The 21316-nt window shown below is 42.7% G+C and overlaps 1 protein-coding gene across 6 annotated transcripts in view; it reads left to right on the plus strand.

The window, feature by feature from the left end:
• Positions 1–21316, plus strand: part of LOC134337256 (uncharacterized) — a 107188-nt gene that overhangs the window by 62670 nt on the left and 23202 nt on the right. For 5 of the 6 annotated variants that reach the window (XM_063032108.1, XM_063032113.1, XM_063032110.1 and 2 more), the window contains exons 22-30: positions 238–374; positions 1585–1831; positions 6100–6216; positions 7842–8007; positions 11545–11819; positions 12835–12971; positions 14182–14428; positions 18717–18830; positions 20457–20622. In XM_063032108.1, the coding sequence (XP_062888178.1) occupies positions 238–374; positions 1585–1831; positions 6100–6216; positions 7842–8007; positions 11545–11819; positions 12835–12971; positions 14182–14428; positions 18717–18830; positions 20457–20622 (1606 nt within the window). The remainder of the gene's footprint in view (positions 1–237; positions 375–1584; positions 1832–6099; positions 6217–7841; positions 8008–11544; positions 11820–12834; positions 12972–14181; positions 14429–18716; positions 18831–20456; positions 20623–21316) is intronic. The other variant, XM_063032111.1, reaches the window with a different exon arrangement.

A 21316-nucleotide genomic window follows, 5' to 3' on the forward strand; every position in this document is an offset into this window, starting at 1 on the left:
GGATCTGACTGAAAGGATTTCATTTTCTGACAACAATGTACAACTTACAAACTCACAGTACAGAGCAGTTTGTCAGCGAGCTTTATTATCTATGGGTATATGCTCAAATTCAAGCAATGACATCTCATTTCACTCGATTCATTGCTCTTATTTACACATCAACAGAAAGGTGTTATTCCTTGTTCAATTTAAATTTGCAATGTCCCATAACACACAATTTCTCTGATTCCATCACAGATTATTTATCCATCATCCTCCAGGAAGCCCGTGTTCCAATATTCAATATGAGCGAATGTGTCAAACTCAATAGATACCCTGTAACACCACGAATGCTTTGTGCTGGATTCTCAGCTGGTGGAGTGGACAGCTGTAAGGCAAGTGACGTGCTGAGTACTTTATGAATGTCAGCAGCTGGATTTGCTTTTGTGTGGACTTTTTTTCAGCTATGGGGTGCTTTGGATGGCAGAATGAAACCCAGCTCAGGCTGAGGAGAAACGGCCTTAAATGTACTGAGTTTGAATATTATTGCTGTCACTTGCAGTACATGTATTAGCCACTTAATCAATGCATAACAAATCCAAACTACTTACTAGCTTACTAGTCAGCTCCATCATGGGTACTAGCCTCCAGTGTATCCAAGACATCTTCAAAGAATGGTGCTCAGAAAAGAAGGTTCCATCATTCAGGACCCCCACCACCCAGGACATGCCTGCTTCTCATTGTTACCATCCGGATAGAGGTACAGCAAGCTGAAGACACACCCTTAGCAATTCAGGAACAGCTCCTTCCCCTCTGCCATCTGGTTTCTAAATGGACATTGAACCCATGAACACTACCTCACTACTTTTTCTATTCTTTTACACTACATTTTAAGTTAACTACTTAATATACACATATATACTCTTACTGCATTTCAGGTTTTTTCTTTATTTATCATGTATTGCATTGTACTGCTGCCACAAAGTTAAATTTCACAACATATGCCAGTGATATTAAACCTGATTCGAATTAACATTGATTTATTTTAAAGTCCTAGAGCAATGCAGGCCTTTCGGTCCAAAGAGAGAATATTGACCCCATTGTCCATCTAGATAGTCCCAATTTCCTGTCTTCAGCCAATATACCAGCAGGCCCCTTCACTCCAGGTACCTGTCCAAGTGCTTCTTAAATGATACTATTGTACCTGCCTCAACCTTTTCCTTTGGGAGCTCATTCCATATACTCACCACCTTCTGCATACAAAAGTTGCCCTATAACACGATAAACATTTCATTTATGTATACCCACCCTATATAAATACAATATTATGAAGGTCATATCTTTTCTTCAGACAATCCAAGTAGTAGTACACTTGAATAATGTATATGCAGAAAAGGCAATGAAAAAGTGATTGAGACCAACGCATTCCAGTCATCTTTACACTCTGCACTATTTTAAAATACTTCAATACATCTCTAGGTGGATTCTAATTGCAATCTGGAAATTATTCTTTGTTACCACACAGTGAATTTTTGAATTGTGAAAATGCACAGAACTTTATTCTCAAAGATATGATAATTTCTGTTGTGTACTTCCTTTCTGTAGGGTGATTCTGGTGGCCCCTTGGTGTGTGAGGAGTCACCAGGCAAATGGTTCCTGGCTGGTATTGTGAGCTGGGGAGAAGGTTGCGCCCGACCAAACAGACCTGGTGTCTACACAAGAGTGACGGCGATCCGGGACTGGGCCTTGCACGTAATGACACAGTCCAATGTAATCACTACTACGGCTGAGACCAAAAGAGAACTGACCACTTCAGTGACAAATAGGACCTCGACCTCCACTTTAGCAGTAGGTGGGTTCAAATTGATGGCTGGTCATACAGAGAAGTGAAGTGTGTATGTGTGTGTGTGTGTGTGTGTGTGTGTGTGTGTGTGTGTGGTGCCTATAAAAAGCTTTCAACCCTACCTCCCTCCCAGAAGTTTTCATGTTTTATTGTTTTACAACATTGAATCACAGTGGATTTAATTTGGCTTTTTTTGACACTGATCAACAGAAGAAAACTCTTGTGTCAAAGGGAAAGAGATCTCTACAAAGTGATATAAATTATTGTAGTCTTTCTCGGGGTAAGCACAACGTACTTGACTGCTACTCTTGTCCGTTGGCAACCCTACTACCACCCCACCCCCCCGGTCGGCCAGTCCGCAAGAATATTGTTGACATTAAACTGGTCCGCAGTGCAAATAAGGTTGGGGACCACTGGTATAGGACATATATACAGAAAAGGTGCCAGTAACATCATGAAAAATCTCACACACCCAGTTCATGGACTGTGTCCCACTCCCATAAGAGAGGAGGCTATGTAGCATCCACACCAGGACCACCAAACTCAGCAGTTACTTTCCCCAAGCCGTAAGACTGATCAACACCTCCATCCACTAACTCCACCACTACTTTATAATTTCACATCAGTCATCTGATGTGCAGCCTTGTGTCACGTTATGGACAATCTATGTATATAAGCTATCTTATGTATTTATATTTATTGTGTGTGTTTTATATATTGTTGTTATTATTGTGTTCATTATCTTTTGTGTTTTTTTTGGCCTGCATCGGATCCTTGTAACATTTATTTTGTTCTCCTTACATTTGTGCATAGGAAATGACATTAAACAATCGTGAATCTTGACTGTTAACTACAGATCACTGGTGGGACCTATCACGTATCCTGGCACAATGATGTGGATCTCCCACAGAGCTATTTGGGGTCATAACTGGTCTGCTCTATATTTGGCTGCTTTCATCCACAAAATAGGCAGAATGTACACATTAATGAATTCAGATGTGTCCATGCTGAATGTTTGTAGGTCTCCCAATATGAGATGAAACTAATACAGGACACATTTAATAGGTCAATTTAATTAGCCAAAGACAATACCATGCCTGTTTTGGGATCTCCCTGCTGGACCTTCAAAATTTCACCAGTACGTACATATTTTATGCCAGGTTTGATGAGTTTTTATTTCAACACAGAATAGTTAGGTTAAGTTATCTGACTTCTCAGTCAAGATGAGAAACAATTTCTTCCACCAGGCCATTAGGCTTCTGAGCTCCCTGCAACATCGTATTTGAATTGCCACTGGTTAATCTGTTCTGTGCCTTACAATATTTAATATTAATGCTCTTTAAGTTTGTTATTTATGTCTGAGTCATCTGTAGATTTTATCCTTACTTTCATAAGTTACCATGAGTTTCGTGTACTACAATGCTTTTAAACCTGGTTTGGAAAAACGTTGTCCCATTTCTATATACATTATATGGTTATATAAGTCATATACATGTATATAGTTAACTAACAATAAACTTGACTTGACTTCTCCTTCCATGGAATATGGATCCCACCACTAAGCACATCTTTCCCTCCCCCGCTCTCTCTGCATTCCGCAGGGATTGCTCCCTACACAACTCCCTTGTCCATTCGTCCCCCCCCATCCCTCCCCACTGATCTCCCTCCTGGCACTTATCCGTGTAAGTGGAACAAATACTACACATGCCCTTACACTTCCTCCCTTACCACCATTCAGGGCCCCAAACAGTCCTTCCAGGTGAGGCATCACTTCACCTGTGAGTTGACTGGGGTGATATACTGCGTCCGGTGCTCCCGATGTGGCCTTTTATATATTGGTGAGACCCGACGCAGACTGGGAGACCGCTTTGCTGAACATCTACGCTCTGTCCGCCAGAGAAAGCAGGATCTCCCAGTGGCCACACATTTTAATTCCACATCCCATTCCCATTCTGACATGTCTATCCACGGCCTCCTCTACTGTAAAGATGAAGCCACACTCAGGTTGGAGGAACAACACCTTATATTCCGTCTGGGTAGCCTCCAACCTGATGGCATGAACATTGACTTCTCTAACTTCCGCTAAGGCCCCACCTCCCCCTCGTACCCCATCTGTTACTCATTTTTATGCACACATTCTTTCTCTCACTCTCCTTTTTCTCCCTCTGAATATACCTCTTGCCCATCCTCTGGGTCACCCCCCCCCCCAACTTGTCTTTCTTCCCGGACCTCCTGTCCCATGATCCTCTCGTATCCCCTTTTGCCTATCACCTGTCCAGCTCTCGGCTCTATCCCTCCCCCTCCTGTCTTCTCCTATCATTTTGCATCTCCCCCTCCCCCACCAGCTTTCAAATCCCTTACTCACGCTTCCTTCAGTTAGTCCTGACGAAGGGTCTCGGCCTGAAACGTCGACTGCGCCTCTTCCTATAGATGCTGCTTGGCCTGCTGCGTTCACCAGCAACTTTGATGTATGTTGCTTGGAAAAACGTTGTCCCATTTCTATATACATTATATGGTTATATAAGTCATATACATGTATATAGTTAACTAACAATAAACTTGACTTGACTTCTCCTTCCATGGAATATGGAAGAACAGGTATTTCCCACTGACTCTGTAGTACCACTATGATTATAGTCAGGCACCTTGCATGCAGTGGTGTGTGTGGAAAATTGGGCGCAGTTAGAAGCCTCAGCCTCTGCTCTCTTGTTCTCTGTCCACTGGTGAATACAAGCCTCTTTAAATAATCCACACCAAAGTCTCAAGATTCACAAGGCCTCCTATAGATTGCTCCGCTTCTTCTGCTCCCGCTGATGATCTTACTACTTCTTCCCCTGCCCTGTAGGAAGATGTGAGCCCACCCCAATCTTGTCACCCCATGCTCTCCCCCCCCACCCCACCCCCCAGTTTGCTTTTTGTCACTGCCCCTGTCCCTTCAGACAATGTCTCTGTCATGATTTTATAGATCTCACGGTTCTCAGTATTTATCATGTAAACTTGCATGTGACACAGCCTCACTAGTTGAGGTGTGTGAATGGGTCTGGTTAACCCATGTAATTTGACCATACACCAGTGAGAGTTAATGACTTCAGAAAAAGAGGGGAACAATGACGCAAATGTGCAAAGAAAAACTGGACCAAGTCTGCAATTTTTCTTTCACACCCCTTCCGTCACACAATTTGAGAGAGGGAGAGACTTTAAGGGGTTAGAGAGATCATATATGAAATTGGATTAACGTTATTCTTTCCTGTTTCAGAGGTTCATTGTACAGACACTACTTTCAAGTGTTCTGACAATAATTGCATCAATAAACACAACACAGAGTGTGATGGTGTCAGAGATTGTACTACAGGTTCTGTGTTAGTTGGCAAGTTGTCCAAGGATAATGTAGATATTTGGAGCTAATTATCAGCAATCATTGCTGTGTGCAGGTTTCATTTTTTTAAAATTTAGAGATACAACATTGTAACAGGACCTCACTGCCCAACGAACCTATGCCAGCCAGTTGTACCCGTGCGATTAATTATTTTATTAACCTGTACGTCTTTGGAATGTGGAAGGAAACCAGAGCACTCATAGGAAGCCCACACAGAGGAACACCATAAGAAAGAGGAGGAGAATGAGGCCATTTGGCCCATTGAGTCTGCCCCGCCATTTCATCATGGCTGATCCATTTTTCCTCTCAGCCCCAATCTCCTGCCTTCCCCCATATCCCTTCATGCCCTGACTAATCCAGAATCTATCAACCTCTGCCTTAAATATAGCCAATGACTTGGCCTCCACAGCTGCCTGTGGCAGAGTATTCCATAGATTCTCCACTCTCTGGCTAAAGAAATTCCTCCTCATCTCTTTTCTAAAAGGATGCCCCTCTAGTTTAAGGCTGTGTCTTCAGGTCTTAGCCACCCCACCATAGGAAACATGGGGAGAAAGCACAAACTCCTTACAGGCAAAGGCAGGCAACGAATCTGGGTTGCTGGTGCTGCAACAGCATTTCGCTAACCACTACGCTATTGTGCTGTCCCTAATCACTCCACATCCCAATCATTGTTCCCATCAACTGGAAAGTGTCACGTTCTATATGTGAGAAGCTAATCAGCATTGGACCATGATGTTCAGGTAACAGGGTTCTGTTGTTATGATCATTCTGTTATGATACTTCACTTTTCGTTTCTCAGAAATAAACTTTCTGCTTGTCTAAAAAGACTTTGAGGTATTGTTCCAATATATATCTTAACATTCTCAAGTATAAAATACTAATGCTCTTTTGTTAAAAATAGCAGAAAACTGCACACATGGGAATTACATCTGCAACAACGGCCAGTGCCTTACCAAGATCAACCCAGAATGTGACAATGTAATTGATTGCTTGGACCAGTCAGATGAGATGGAATGCAGTAAGTTTTATGTTCTATGCAGACTATAAATCACAGCTGTTTACACCTTGCAAAATGTTAATTGATTAATAAGGTTTCCGTCTCTGATGAAATGCTATTTCTGACTACTGAGTTCCCACTTGCATAATCACCCAACAAATCACAGTAGGAAAGGCGAGACCAGCTCTAAGGTGCACAGAAACTGAAATACTTCTCGTGGAATCCTTCAGAACTTTACTGAATGATCCATGTTGCCTGTAGTTATTTTGTTCCATCTCCATGAAGGTGTGTTGGGAATCCCACCTTTATTTGGAGTCCATCCTCTATCCCCATATCGAAATAAATCATTCTACTACCAGTTTTACAGACAGCCTCCTGCAAATCAGTTTGCTTAAATTTAATTACAGGCTGCCATCAGCTTCTCCATTTCATCCCTGGTTGAAGTACGGCACCTGACACCTCAGACAATTTAAGTTCAGGTGCCAGATGTGATCTCTGAAGTGAAAAGAGATATCTGGAGGAAAGGGTAGTTCCTTGTCTGCTGCATCACTATCAGACTTATTGAGAGGATGAAATCTGAATTGACAAAACTATATCATCATATTTAAAGAGACAGCGTATATTTTCTGATTTTTTAATTTCTGGAAATACAATGAACCAAAGTCCCAAGGCTTCCCCTTCATTATAACTATTTATGTTAACAACAAATATGAACGATTTGCAGTGACTGGTGCATTAGAATAGGACCTTTCTGCATCATTATCAGAGTTATGGGCAAGTGCAGAAGTTGGGAAGGAAAAAGAAAGACAGGCTGAAACCCTCATAAAAACTGGGTATATCAAGGATGTGTGCATGTGAATGTGTGCGTGATTACCTTGTACCATCAGCATCAAATTTTTAAACTGCTGAGCGTGCTTCTCTCACAATATTTAGGAAAGAGAGCCTTTGATAAGTGTTTGTCACAATTTTTTCCTTTTGGAAGTGGAAGATGTTAACACTGAACTCAAGACACTTCCCATATTGGCTCAGGGTCAGACACCCTGAGCCAATAGGCTGGTCCTGAACTTATTTCCTGGCATAATTTACATATTACTTATTAACTATTTATGGTTTTATTACTATTTAATTATTTATGGTGCAACTGTAATGAAAACCAATTTCCCCCGGGATCAATAAAGGATGACTATGACTATACCAGAAACCTATTCCAATATACATTCATACAGATACACACACACACGTGAACTGCTGCACAAGGTTATATACACAGTAAATCTTCTTCATCACTGACTCATTCACCTGACCCCGGGACAGGCAGAGCATAACTTAGACAGAAAGTTAATCTCCCTCTGCATTACCCTAGAAGTAGTCCATTTTGGGGTGCGGCACGGATAGCTGGACATAAAAACATGGTGTATTTCTTATCCGTTCTCTCAGGAATAGTTTGGAAGCCGTGGTCACGAGCAGGACAGCTCCTAACCTATGCTAGCAATGATAGTAATCCCTGAGGGATATCTGGAACTTTTAGGCTTTTGTGCATGATTTTCTGCCTTTAGAGAACAATCAGCTCAGGATGCGGACTTCTTTAGGAACAATTGACAGCTTAGATGTTTGATTACGTTCATCTTGTCTGCTCACTTTCATAGGCTGTGGTGCACCCCAACTATCCAATAGAATTGTGGGGGGCGCAGATGCTACTGAGGGTGAGTGGCCCTGGCAAGTCAGCCTGCGTTTAATTAACTGGGGCCATTGGTGTGGGGCCACGCTTGTGGCAGACACCTGGCTGATCTCAGCTGCTCATTGTTTTGTAAGGTAAGTCATTCTTTAATCATCTGGAAAACGTTTGGTGGTTTGCATAAAATCCATTCTCCTGGCTACATTGGACCCTTTCCAGTTCATTAATTGCTTGAATTGCTCCACTAATGATGCCATAGCCTCTGCCCTCCACTCTGTCCTGTCCCACCTGGAAAATGAGGTCTGATACATAGGTTGTTGCTTATAATCTGCAGTTTCGTATTTGACACCATCACTCCCCTGAAACTGGTGGGAAAACTGTCCTTGCTGGGTCTCAAAGCCACACTCTGTAGCTGGGTCCTGCATTTCTTAACAGAAAGGCTACAGTCAGTCCGTGTGAGAAGCAACATCTCCAGTCCAATTACCCCGAGCACTGGCATTCCCCAGGGCTGTGTGCTTAGTCTGCTGCTGTTCACACTGCTGACACATGACTGAGTCGCGGGGTTCGGCTCAAACCGCATCATCAGTTATTGGCCTCATCAACAATGAAACCTCACCTGGTCTCTCAATATCACCTCCCTGAATAAGAAGACACAGCAATGCCTCTGCCTCCTGAGGAGATTTAGCCAAGCAAGGTATCCCCACCCCGCCATCTTAACTGAATTGAGCAGGAGCACCATTGTGAGCATCCTGGCAAGCTGCATCTCCAACTAATACGGGAGTAGCGGTGCATCAGATCAGAAGTCACTACAAAGGACTGTGAGAATGGCCAAGAGGATCATAGGGGTCTCATTTCCATTCATTTGGGACATTTATTAGGAGTACTGAGCATGCAGGGCCCTTGGCGTTATCAAGGATCCCACCCATCGATCCAGCAAACACTTTGACATTCTACCATCAGGTAGGAGATTCCAATATATAAAGCCAAAAACGGTCAGGATGGGGAACAGCTTCTTCCCTCAGGCCATTAGGCTTTAGAACTCCCTGCCGCATCACATTCTGTACATTATTTAATTTATGCACTTTACTTTGTTTATCCATACGTAATTCAATAGGAGTTGGGATGTAATGTTGAAATTGTATAAGGCATTGGTGAGGCCAAATTTGGAGTATTGTGTACAGCTCTGATCACCAAATTATAAGAAAGATGTCAATAAAATTGAGAGAGTACTGAGAGATTTACAAAAATGTTGTCTGGGTTTCATATCCTACGTTACCGAGAAAGGTTGAACAAGTTAGGTCATTATTCTTTGGAGCATAGAAGGTTGAGGGGGGACTTGATAGAGGTATTTAAAATTATGAGGGGGTAGATAGAGTTGATGTGGATAGGCTTTTTCCACTGAGAGTGGGGGAGATTCAAACAAGAGGACATGAGTTGCGAGTTAAAGGGCAAAAGTTTAGGGGTAACATGAGGGGGAACTTCTTTACTCAGAGAGTGGTAGCTGTGTGGAACCAGCTTCCAGCAGAAGTGGTTGAGGCAGGTTCGATGTTGTCATTTAAACTTAAATTGGATAGATATATGGACAGGAAAGGAATGGAGGGTTATGGGCTGAGTGCAGGTCAGTGAGACGAGGTGAGAGTAAGAGTTCGGCACGGACCAGAAGGGCCGAGATGGCCTGTTTCTATGCTATAATTGTTATATGGTTATATGGTGAAAACCAGTTATGAAATCCCAGACCAAGAAACACACACAAACTTCACTCACATGGGTTTTATATTTTTAATAGTATGATCAGTAGTTTTATGATTTATTTTGAGTTCCTTGTGCTTCATTTAGAAAATAGAAATCTACAGCACATTACAGGCCCGCAATGTTATGCCGACCACGTAACCTACTCTAAAAACTGCCTAGAACTTTCCTACCACATAGCCCCCTATTTTAGGTAAAGCTTTCAGGAAACAGCTATAAGAACTAATGGTCTTGGGGTCAGTCTGACGTCTGCAAATGACGCTGCCAGCCTTGAGCATAGTTGAACACACAGGATTGCCAGTGTGGCAATAAGGGGATTGGTTAGAAAGTGAAAAATCTCAGTTTCAGACCCTGATTACAGTGCATTGTGTCATGATGGCGATCAGGGGATATCAGGGCATGATGGCTTCTGCAGTTAAAGATCTAGCTGTACACAACAATATCGCATTATTGAGATGTCAAAGGGTCTTTGGGATGTAAGTCAGACAGAACGAGCGTGATGCAAATGGTACCTCTATGAGGGTCAGTACGCAGGTAACTGTACCACAGTGAGAGTCAATATACATGCAAGTATACCCCAGTAGGCATTAGTACCAGACAGCTAGACTTGAGGAGGTGTCAGAACTTAAGTAGTGGTATCCCAATGGGATGCAGTACCCAGGTAACTGTATCCTACAGGGCATTAGAACGCCAACAACTATGATTATTGTATCTGACGGTGACACGAGATTTCTGCAATTCTTGTATGATGTGAACTGCACAAAGATACTAGGTGAGAAAGTTTTTATAGCGGAAAAGCCGTACCACTAGGGAAGTTAGACACTCTCGATCTCAGAAGTCCAGTCCAGTCATCACAGCTGGGGTCTTCTTTGGTGGCAGTGGATGATCGAGACTTCTCCTGTGCCTTGCCATGCCCTTTGCTCTCCATGGAACATTGCAGAACTGCTTTCGTGGATGGTGGATCTCAGCCACCCAGCTTCACGTGCTGGGATCAGAACGCCCCTCCCTCACCAGGGTATGAAGTCCACTAGCTACCCTCACTTGGTTTAGCTTGCCTGTCAAAGTGATGTACGGGTGTGGCCACTGTTGCATGCAAACAGCGACTTGGAGCCACAGGTGAGAGCCCAGTGTCCAGTGGGAACCAAATATGAGTGAGTAAATGGACACGACAAGCCTCTTCACCAGAGGGGCCGCCTTCTCCCTGAACAGCCCATACATTCCACCACAGCAACTATACCCTTATGTAAATGCCAGGCAATTGTTCCCTTACCAGAGTTACTACTTGGTAACTGACCACTGCTCCCAGTTACAGTGGGATCAGTGCCCAGAGAAGCTAAGGCTGTTAGAATGAACGCACGAAGAGCAGATGAGCAGATCAAATCTGATCAAAGTTGGAAAAGCTGGCCTTAGGCCTGTGTGTAACTGGCAATCACAGAATTATAATCTGTGCTACATTGGCTGATGTTAATCTGTGTAGCAGAAAATGACTACAAATTGATAAATTAGTTTGGAACTAAATGTCCTGGAAACTGCCCCTGTGGGAGTAGTACATGGGTAACTACAGTATATTGGTGTGAGAGTCAATCCACAGGGGTCTCCCCATGAGATTATTAATAGAAGAATATGTATCCAAATAGAGTGTAGTTCTTAGCAATTTGTAGCCCACTAAGTTGCTTCCAAGCATTGGATGCCTAAAAAGGGAATTGTATTTCCAATGAAAGGTAACATACTTCGAGAATTATTGTCTGGGAAATTGCACTTCAATGATTGGTAGAGCTCAGGGAACTTACATCAGTGACAATCAACAGTCAATCAACCATGGCCTTATGAGAGTGTCTAGCTTCAAAAAGAAAAACTGAAATCCTTCATTTAGAAGTTAGTCGTGAGACCTGAATAATCTTTCTGATTTTTTTTTCTTTCTGCAGGAATCCAAATCCACTGAGCTGGGAGGCAGATTTGGGAACCATCTATAGAGACAGTCAACATGCTACAACAGTGAGAAGGAGTATTACGAGGATCGTTTCTCACCCCTTATATGACAGAACATCCCCTGATTACGACGTGGCTGTACTGGAGTTATCTAGCCCTGTATCATTCTCCAGATCTATCCAGCCTGTGTGCCTGCCATCCCCCGTGCACAACTTCCCCACAGGAAAGAACTGCAGTATCACAGGATGGGGAACCCTTAGAGAAGGAAGTGGTGCGCATCTGAATTATTTTTAAAAGCATTTCCTTCTGTTTACAATTTGTTATATAATGTTATTGATTCTCTTCGTAGTGAGCCATCTTCTTCACAGGACGTCTACTGCTTGGGTGCAGTTCAATAAGTCTGTACCAGTTCTATGTAGGAGCACTCTCACCCTTCTGTCCTGGCAGTACAGCACTGTAAATCTTGTCTTTCAAATACAAAGTTATTCAGCTTCCCAGTCCCAAAATAAGTGTTAGGCATTCAGAACTGAAACAAAGAAAAACTGCTACACACAGGGGTTAGTGAGGTTCTGGAATTTTCTACCCTGGAGAATTATGGAGATCAGTTAGTAACTTAATTTAATACAGAGATCAGAAGATTTCTGGCTCTAGAGGAATTGAGGGACATGGAGATAAGGCAGGAAAATTCTGTTTTTGGTAGAATACAAATTTTGGAAGAATCTCGTTGGACAGTGGTAAAGACTCAGATGGCTGAATGGTCTGCTCCTGTTCCCACTTCTTAAGCAACTGCCTCCCTTCACCAAAACCTTTGTCTTCTAATCCTTATTGAAATCAATGGGCTCAGATCCCAATCAGTACTGATCTGGTGCACAATCTGAGTGATGATTCCTAAGTAATGCTGGTAATCCAAACAAGACTGGGCCCCACTGCTATACTCAAGAGGGGAACCCAATGGAAGGAACTGAGAGTTTTAGCCATCTCGATCTCATTATAAACTCTCCATGTGTACAAAAGTCTAGGAATGACTTGAATTTCAAAAGTTAAGTGCAGGATCTGACTGAAAGGATTTCATTTTCTGACAACAATGTACAACTTACAAACTCACAGTACAGAGCAGTTTGTCAGCGAGCTTTATTATCTATGGGTATATGCTCAAATTCAAGCAATGACATCTCATTTCACTCGATTCATTGCTCTTATTTACACATCAACAGAAAGGTGTTATTCCTTGTTCAATTTAAATTTGCAATGTCCCATAACACACAATTTCTCTGATTCCATCACAGATTATTTATCCATCATCCTCCAGGAAGCCCGTGTTCCAATATTCAATATGAGCGAATGTGTCAAACTCAATAGATACCCTGTAACACCACGAATGCTTTGTGCTGGATTCTCAGCTGGTGGAGTGGACAGCTGTAAGGCAAGTGACGTGCTGAGTACTTTATGAATGTCAGCAGCTGGATTTGCTTTTGTGTGGACTTTTTTTCAGCTATGGGGTGCTTTGGATGGCAGAATGAAACCCAGCTCAGGCTGAGGAGAAACGGCCTTAAATGTACTGAGTTTGAATATTATTGCTGTCACTTGCAGTACATGTATTAGCCACTTAATCAATGCATAACAAATCCAAACTACTTACTAGCTTACTAGTCAGCTCCATCATGGGTACTAGCCTCCAGTGTATCCAAGACATCTTCAAAGAATGGTGCTCAGAAAAGAAGGTTCCATCATTCAGGACCCCCACCACCCAGGACATGCCTGCTTCTCATTGTTACCATCCGGATAGAGGTACAGCAAGCTGAAGACACACCCTTAGCAATTCAGGAACAGCTCCTTCCCCTCTGCCATCTGGTTTCTAAATGGACATTGAACCCATGAACACTACCTCACTACTTTTTCTATTCTTTTACACTACATTTTAAGTTAACTACTTAATATACACATATATACTCTTACTGCATTTCAGGTTTTTTCTTTATTTATCATGTATTGCATTGTACTGCTGCCACAAAGTTAAATTTCACAACATATGCCAGTGATATTAAACCTGATTCGAATTAACATTGATTTATTTTAAAGTCCTAGAGCAATGCAGGCCTTTCGGTCCAAAGAGAGAATATTGACCCCATTGTCCATCTAGATAGTCCCAATTTCCTGTCTTCAGCCAATATACCAGCAGGCCCCTTCACTCCAGGTACCTGTCCAAGTGCTTCTTAAATGATACTATTGTACCTGCCTCAACCTTTTCCTTTGGGAGCTCATTCCATATACTCACCACCTTCTGCATACAAAAGTTGCCCTATAACACGATAAACATTTCATTTATGTATACCCACCCTATATAAATACAATATTATGAAGGTCATATCTTTTCTTCAGACAATCCAAGTAGTAGTACACTTGAATAATGTATATGCAGAAAAGGCAATGAAAAAGTGATTGAGACCAACGCATTCCAGTCATCTTTACACTCTGCACTATTTTAAAATACTTCAATACATCTCTAGGTGGATTCTAATTGCAATCTGGAAATTATTCTTTGCTACCACACAGTGAATTTTTGAATTGTGAAAATGCACAGAACTTTATTCTCAAAGATATGATAATTTCTGTTGTGTACTTCCTTTCTGTAGGGTGATTCTGGTGGCCCCTTGGTGTGTGAGGAGTCACCAGGCAAATGGTTCCTGGCTGGTATTGTGAGCTGGGGAGAAGGTTGCGCCCGACCAAACAGACCTGGTGTCTACACAAGAGTGACGGCGATCCGGGACTGGGCCTTGCACGTAATGACACAGTCCAATGTAATCACTACTACGGCTGAGACCAAAAGAGAACTGACCACTTCAGTGACAAATAGGACCTCGACCTCCACTTTAGCAGTAGGTGGGTTCAAATTGATGGCTGGTCATACAGAGAAGTGAAGTGTGTGTGTGTGTGTGCGTGTGTGTGTGTGTGTGTGTGTGTGTGTGTGTGTGTGTGTGGTGCCTATAAAAAGCTTTCAACCCTACCTCCCTCCCAGAAGTTTTCATGTTTTATTGTTTTACAACATTGAATCACAGTGGATTTAATTTGGCTTTTTTTGACACTGATCAACAGAAGAAAACTCTTGTGTCAAAGGGAAAGAGATCTCTACAAAGTGATATGAATTATTGTAGTCTTTCTCGGGGTAAGCACAACGTACTTGACTGCTACTCTTGTCCGTTGGCAACCCTACTACCACCCCACCCCCCCGGTCGGCCAGTCCGCAAGAATATTGTTGACATTAAACTGGTCCGCAGTGCAAATAAGGTTGGGGACCACTGGTATAGGACATATATACAGAAAAGGTGCCAGTAACATCATGAAAAATCTCACACACCCAGTTCATGGACTGTGTCCCACTCCCATAAGAGAGGAGGCTATGTAGCGTCCACACCAGGACCACCAAACTCAGCAGTTACTTTCCCCAAGCCGTAAGACTGATCAACACCTCCATCCACTAACTCCACCACTACTTTATAATTTCACATCAGTCATCTGATGTGCAGCCTTGTGTCACGTTATGGACAATCTATGTATATAAGCTATCTTATGTATTTATATTTATTGTGTGTGTTTTATATATTGTTGTTATTATTGTGTTCATTATCTTTTGTGTTTTTTTTGGCCTGCATCGGATCCTTGTAACATTTATTTTGTTCTCCTTACATTTGTGCATAGGAAATGACATTAAACAATCGTGAATCTTGACTGTTAACTACAGATCACTGGTGGGACCTATCACGTATCCTGGCACAATGATGTGGATCTCCCACAGAGCTATTTGGGGTCATAACTGGTCTGCTCTATATTTGGCTGCTTTCATCCACAAAATAGGCAGAATGTACACATTAATGAATTCAGATGTGTCCATGCTGAATGTTTGTAGGTCTCCCAATATGAGATGAAACTAATACAGGACACATTTAATAGGTCAATTTAATTAGCCAAAGACAATACCATGCCTGTTTTGGGATCTCCCTGCTGGACCTTCAAAATTTCACCAGTACGTACATATTTTATGCCAGGTTTGATGAGTTTTTATTTCAACACAGAATAGTTAGGTTAAGTTATCTGACTTCTCAGTCAAGATGAGAAACAATTTCTTCCACCAGGCCATTAGGCTTCTGAGCTCCCTGCAACATCGTATTTGAATTGCCACTGGTTAATCTGTTCTGTGCCTTACAATATTTAATATTAATGCTCTTTAAGTTTGTTATTTATGTCTGAGTCATCTGTAGATTTTATCCTTACTTTCATAAGTTACCATGAGTTTCGTGTACTACAATGCTTTTAAACCTGGTTTGGAAAAACGTTGTCCCATTTCTATATACATTATATGGTTATATAAGTCATATACATGTATATAGTTAACTAACAATAAACTTGACTTGACTTCTCCTTCCATGGAATATGGATCCCACCACTAAGCACATCTTTCCCTCCCCCGCTCTCTCTGCATTCCGCAGGGATCGCTCCCTACACAACTCCCTTGTCCATTCGTCCCCCCCCATCCCTCCCCACTGATCTCCCTCCTGGCACTTATCCGTGTAAGTGGAACAAATACTACACATGCCCTTACACTTCCTCCCTTACCACCATTCAGGGCCCCAAACAGTCCTTCCAGGTGAGGCATCACTTCACCTGTGAGTTGACTGGGGTGATATACTGCGTCCGGTGCTCCCGATGTGGCCTTTTATATATTGGTGAGACCCGACGCAGACTGGGAGACCGCTTTGCTGAACATCTACGCTCTGTCCGCCAGAGAAAGCAGGATCTCCCAGTGGCCACACATTTTAATTCCACATCCCATTCCCATTCTGACATGTCTATCCACGGCCTCCTCTACTGTAAAGATGAAGCCACACTCAGGTTGGAGGAACAACACCTTATATTCCGTCTGGGTAGCCTCCAACCTGATGGCATGAACATTGACTTCTCTAACTTCCGCTAAGGCCCCACCTCCCCCTCGTACCCCATCTGTTACTCATTTTTATGCACACATTCTTTCTCTCACTCTCCTTTTTCTCCCTCTGTCCCTCTGAATATACCTCTTGCCCATCCTCTGGGTCACCCCCCCCCAACTTGTCTTTCTTCCCGGACCTCCTGTCCCATGATCCTCTCGTATCCCCTTTTGCCTATCACCTGTCCAGCTCTCGGCTCTATCCCTCCCCCTCCTGTCTTCTCCTATCATTTTGCATCTCCCCCTCCCCCACCAGCTTTCAAATCCCTTACTCACGCTTCCTTCAGTTAGTCCTGACGAAGGGTCTCGGCCTGAAACGTCGACTGCGCCTCTTCCTATAGATGCTGCTTGGCCTGCTGCGTTCACCAGCAACTTTGATGTATGTTGCTTGGAAAAACGTTGTCCCATTTCTATATACATTATATGGTTATATAAGTCATATACATGTATATAGTTAACTAACAATAAACTTGACTTGACTTCTCCTTCCATGGAATATGGAAGAACAGGTATTTCCCACTGACTCTGTAGTACCACTATGATTATAGTCAGGCACCTTGCATGCAGTGGTGTGTGTGGAAAATTGGGCGCAGTTAGAAGCCTCAGCCTCTGCTCTCTTGTTCTCTGTCCACTGGTGAATACAAGCCTCTTTAAATAATCCACACCAAAGTCTCAAGATTCACAAGGCCTCCTATAGATTGCTCCGCTTCTTCTGCTCCCGCTGATGATCTTACTACTTCTTCCCCTGCCCTGTAGGAAGATGTGAGCCCACCCCAATCTTGTCACCCCATGCTCTCCCCCCCACCCCACCCCCCAGTTTGCTTTTTGTCACTGCCCCTGTCCCTTCAGACAATGTCTCTGTCATGATTTTATAGATCTCACGGTTCTCAGTATTTATCATGTAAACTTGCATGTGACACAGCCTCACTAGTTGAGGTGTGTGAATGGGTCTGGTTAACCCATGTAATTTGACCATACACCAGTGAGAGTTAATGACTTCAGAAAAGGAGGGGAACAATGACGCAAATGTGCAAAGAAAAACTGGACCAAGTCTGCAATTTTTCTTTCACACCCCTTCCGTCACACAATTTGAGAGAGGGAGAGACTTTAAGGGGTTAGAGAGATCATATATGAAATTGGATTAACGTTATTCTTTCCTGTTTCAGAGGTTCATTGTACAGACACTACTTTCAAGTGTTCTGACAATAATTGCATCAATAAACACAACACAGAGTGTGATGGTGTCAGAGATTGTACTACAGGTTCTGTGTTAGTTGGCAAGTTGTCCAAGGATAATGTAGATATTTGGAGCTAATTATCAGCAATCATTGCTGTGTGCAGGTTTCATTTTTTTAAAATTTAGAGATACAACATTGTAACAGGACCTCACTGCCCAACGAACCTATGCCAGCCAGTTGTACCCGTGCGATTAATTATTTTATTAACCTGTACGTCTTTGGAATGTGGAAGGAAACCAGAGCACTCATAGGAAGCCCACACAGAGGAACACCATAAGAAAGAGGAGGAGAATGAGGCCATTTGGCCCATTGAGTCTGCCCCGCCATTTCATCATGGCTGATCCATTTTTCCTCTCAGCCCCAATCTCCTGCCTTCCCCCATATCCCTTCATGCCCTGACTAATCCAGAATCTATCAACCTCTGCCTTAAATATAGCCAATGACTTGGCCTCCACAGCTGCCTGTGGCAGAGTATTCCATAGATTCTCCACTCTCTGGCTAAAGAAATTCCTCCTCATCTCTTTTCTAAAAGGATGCCCCTCTAGTTTAAGGCTGTGTCTTCAGGTCTTAGCCACCCCACCATAGGAAACATGGGGAGAAAGCACAAACTCCTTACAGGCAAAGGCAGGCAACGAATCTGGGTTGCTGGTGCTGCAACAGCATTTCGCTAACCACTACGCTATTGTGCTGTCCCTAATCACTCCACATCCCAATCATTGTTCCCATCAACTGGAAAGTGTCACGTTCTATATGTGAGAAGCTAATCAGCATTGGACCATGATGTTCAGGTAACAGGGTTCTGTTGTTATGATCATTCTGTTATGATACTTCACTTTTCGTTTCTCAGAAATAAACTTTCTGCTTGTCTAAAAAGACTTTGAGGTATTGTTCCAATATATATCTTAACATTCTCAAGTATAAAATACTAATGCTCTTTTGTTAAAAATTGCAGAAAACTGCACACATGGGAATTACATCTGCAACAACGGCCAGTGCCTTACCAAGATCAACCCAGAATGTGACAATGTAATTGATTGCTTGGACCAGTCAGATGAGATGGAATGCAGTAAGTTTTATGTTCTATGCAGACTATAAATCACAGCTGTTTACACCTTGCAAAATGTTAATTGATTAATAAGGTTTCCTTCTCTGATGAAATGCTATTTCTGACTACTGAGTTCCCACTTGCATAATCACCCAACAAATCACAGTAGGAAAGGCGAGACCAGCTCTAAGGTGCACAGAAACTGAGATACTTCTCGTGGAATCCTTCAGAACTTTACTGAATGATCCATGTTGCCTGTAGTTATTTTGTTCCATCTCCATGAAGGTGTGTTGGGAATCCCACCTTTATTTGGAGTCCATCCTCTATCCCCATATCGAAATAAATCATTCTACTACCAGTTTTACAGACAGCCTCCTGCAAATCAGTTTGCTTAAATTTAATTACAGGCTGCCATCAGCTTCTCCATTTCATCCCTGGTTGAAGTACGGCACCTGACACCTCAGACAATTTAAGTTCAGGTGCCAGATGTGATCTCTGAAGTGAAAAGAGATATCTGGAGGAAAGGGTAGTTCCTTGTCTGCTGCATCACTATCAGACTTATTGAGAGGATGAAATCTGAATTGACAAAACTATATCATCATATTTAAAGAGACAGTGTATATTTTCTGATTTTTTAATTTCTGGAAATACAATGAACCAAAGTCCCAAGGCTTCCCCTTCATTATAATTATTTATGTTAACAACAAATATGAAAGATTTGCAGTGACTGGTGCATTAGAATAGGACCTTTCTGCATCATTATCAGAGTTATGGGCAAGTGCAGAAGTTGGGAAGGAAAAAGAAAGACAGGCTGAAACCCTCATAAAAACTAGGTATATCAAGGATGTGTGCATGTGAATGTGTGCGTGATTACCTTGTACCATCAGCATCAAATTTTTAAACTGCTGAGCATGCTTCTCTCACAATATTTAGGAAAGAGAGCCTTTGATAAGTGTTTGTCACAATTTTTTCCTTTTGGAAATGGGAGATGTTAACACTGAACTCAAGACACTTCCCATATTGGCTCAGGGTCAGACACCCTGAGCCAATAGGCTGGTCCTGAACTTATTTCCTGGCATAATTTACATATTACTTTTTAACTATTTATGGTTTTATTACTATTTAATTATTTATGGTGCAACTGTAATGAAAACCAATTTCCCCCGGGATCAATAAAGGATGACTATGACTATACCAGAAACCTATCCCAATATACATTCATACAGATACACACACACACGTGAACTGCTGCACAAGGTTATATACACAGTAAATCTTCTTCATCACTGACTCATTCACCTGACCCCGGGACAGGCAGAGCATAACTTAGACAGAAAGTTAATCTCCCTCTGCATTACCCTAGAAGTAGTCCATTTTGGGGTGCGGCACGGATAGCTGGACATAAAAAACATGGTGTATTTCTTATCCGTTCTCTCAGGAATAGTTTGGAAGCCGTGGTCACGAGCAGGACAGCTGCTATCCTATGCTAGCAATGATAGTAATCCCTGAGGGATATCTGGAACTTTTAGGCTTTTGTGCATGATTTTCTGCCTTTAGAGAACAATCAGCTCAGGATGCGGACTTCTTTAGGAACAATTGACAGCTTAGATGTCTGATTACGTTCATCTTGTCTGCTCACTTTCATAGGCTGTGGTGCACCCCAACTATCCAATAGAATTGTGGGGGGCGCAGATGCTACTGAGGGTGAGTGGCCCTGGCAAGTCAGCCTGCGTTTAATTAACTGGGGCCATTGGTGTGGGGCCACGCTTGTGGCAGACACCTGGCTGATCTCAGCTGCTCATTGTTTTGTAAGGTAAGTCATTCTTTAATCATCTGGAAAACGTTTGGTGGTTTGCATAAAATCCATTCTCCTGGCTACATTGGACCCTTTCCAGTTCATTAATTGCTTGAATTGCTCCACTAATGATGCCATAGCCTCTGCCCTCCACTCTGTCCTGTCCCACCTGGAAAATGAGGTCTGATACATAGGTTGTTGCTTATAATCTGCAGTTTCGTATTTGACACCATCACTCCCCTGAAACTGGTGGGAAAACTGTCCTTGCTGGGTCTCAAAGCCACACTCTGTAGCTGGGTCCTGCATTTCTTAACAGAAAGGCTACAGTCAGTCCGTGTGAGAAGCAACATCTCCAGTCCAATTACCCCGAGCACTGGCATTCCCCAGGGCTGTGTGCTTAGTCTGCTGCTGTTCACACTGCTGACACATGACTGAGTCGCAGGGTTCGGCTCAAACCGCATCATCAGTTATTGGCCTCATCAACAATGAAACCTCACCTGGTCTCTCAATATCACCTCCCTGAATAAGAAGACACAGAAATGCCTCTGCCTCCTGAGGAGATTTAGCCAAGCAAGGTATCCCCCCCCCCCCCGCATCTTAACTGAATTGAGCAGGAGCACCATTGTGAGCATCCTGGCAAGCTGCATCTCCAACTAATAAGGGAGTAGCGGTGCATCAGATCAGAAGTCACTACAAAGGACTGTGAGAATGG

The sequence above is a fragment of the Mobula hypostoma genome, chromosome 24 (assembly GCF_963921235.1).
Source record: "Mobula hypostoma chromosome 24, sMobHyp1.1, whole genome shotgun sequence".
Lineage (NCBI taxonomy): Eukaryota > Metazoa > Chordata > Chondrichthyes > Myliobatiformes > Myliobatidae > Mobula > Mobula hypostoma.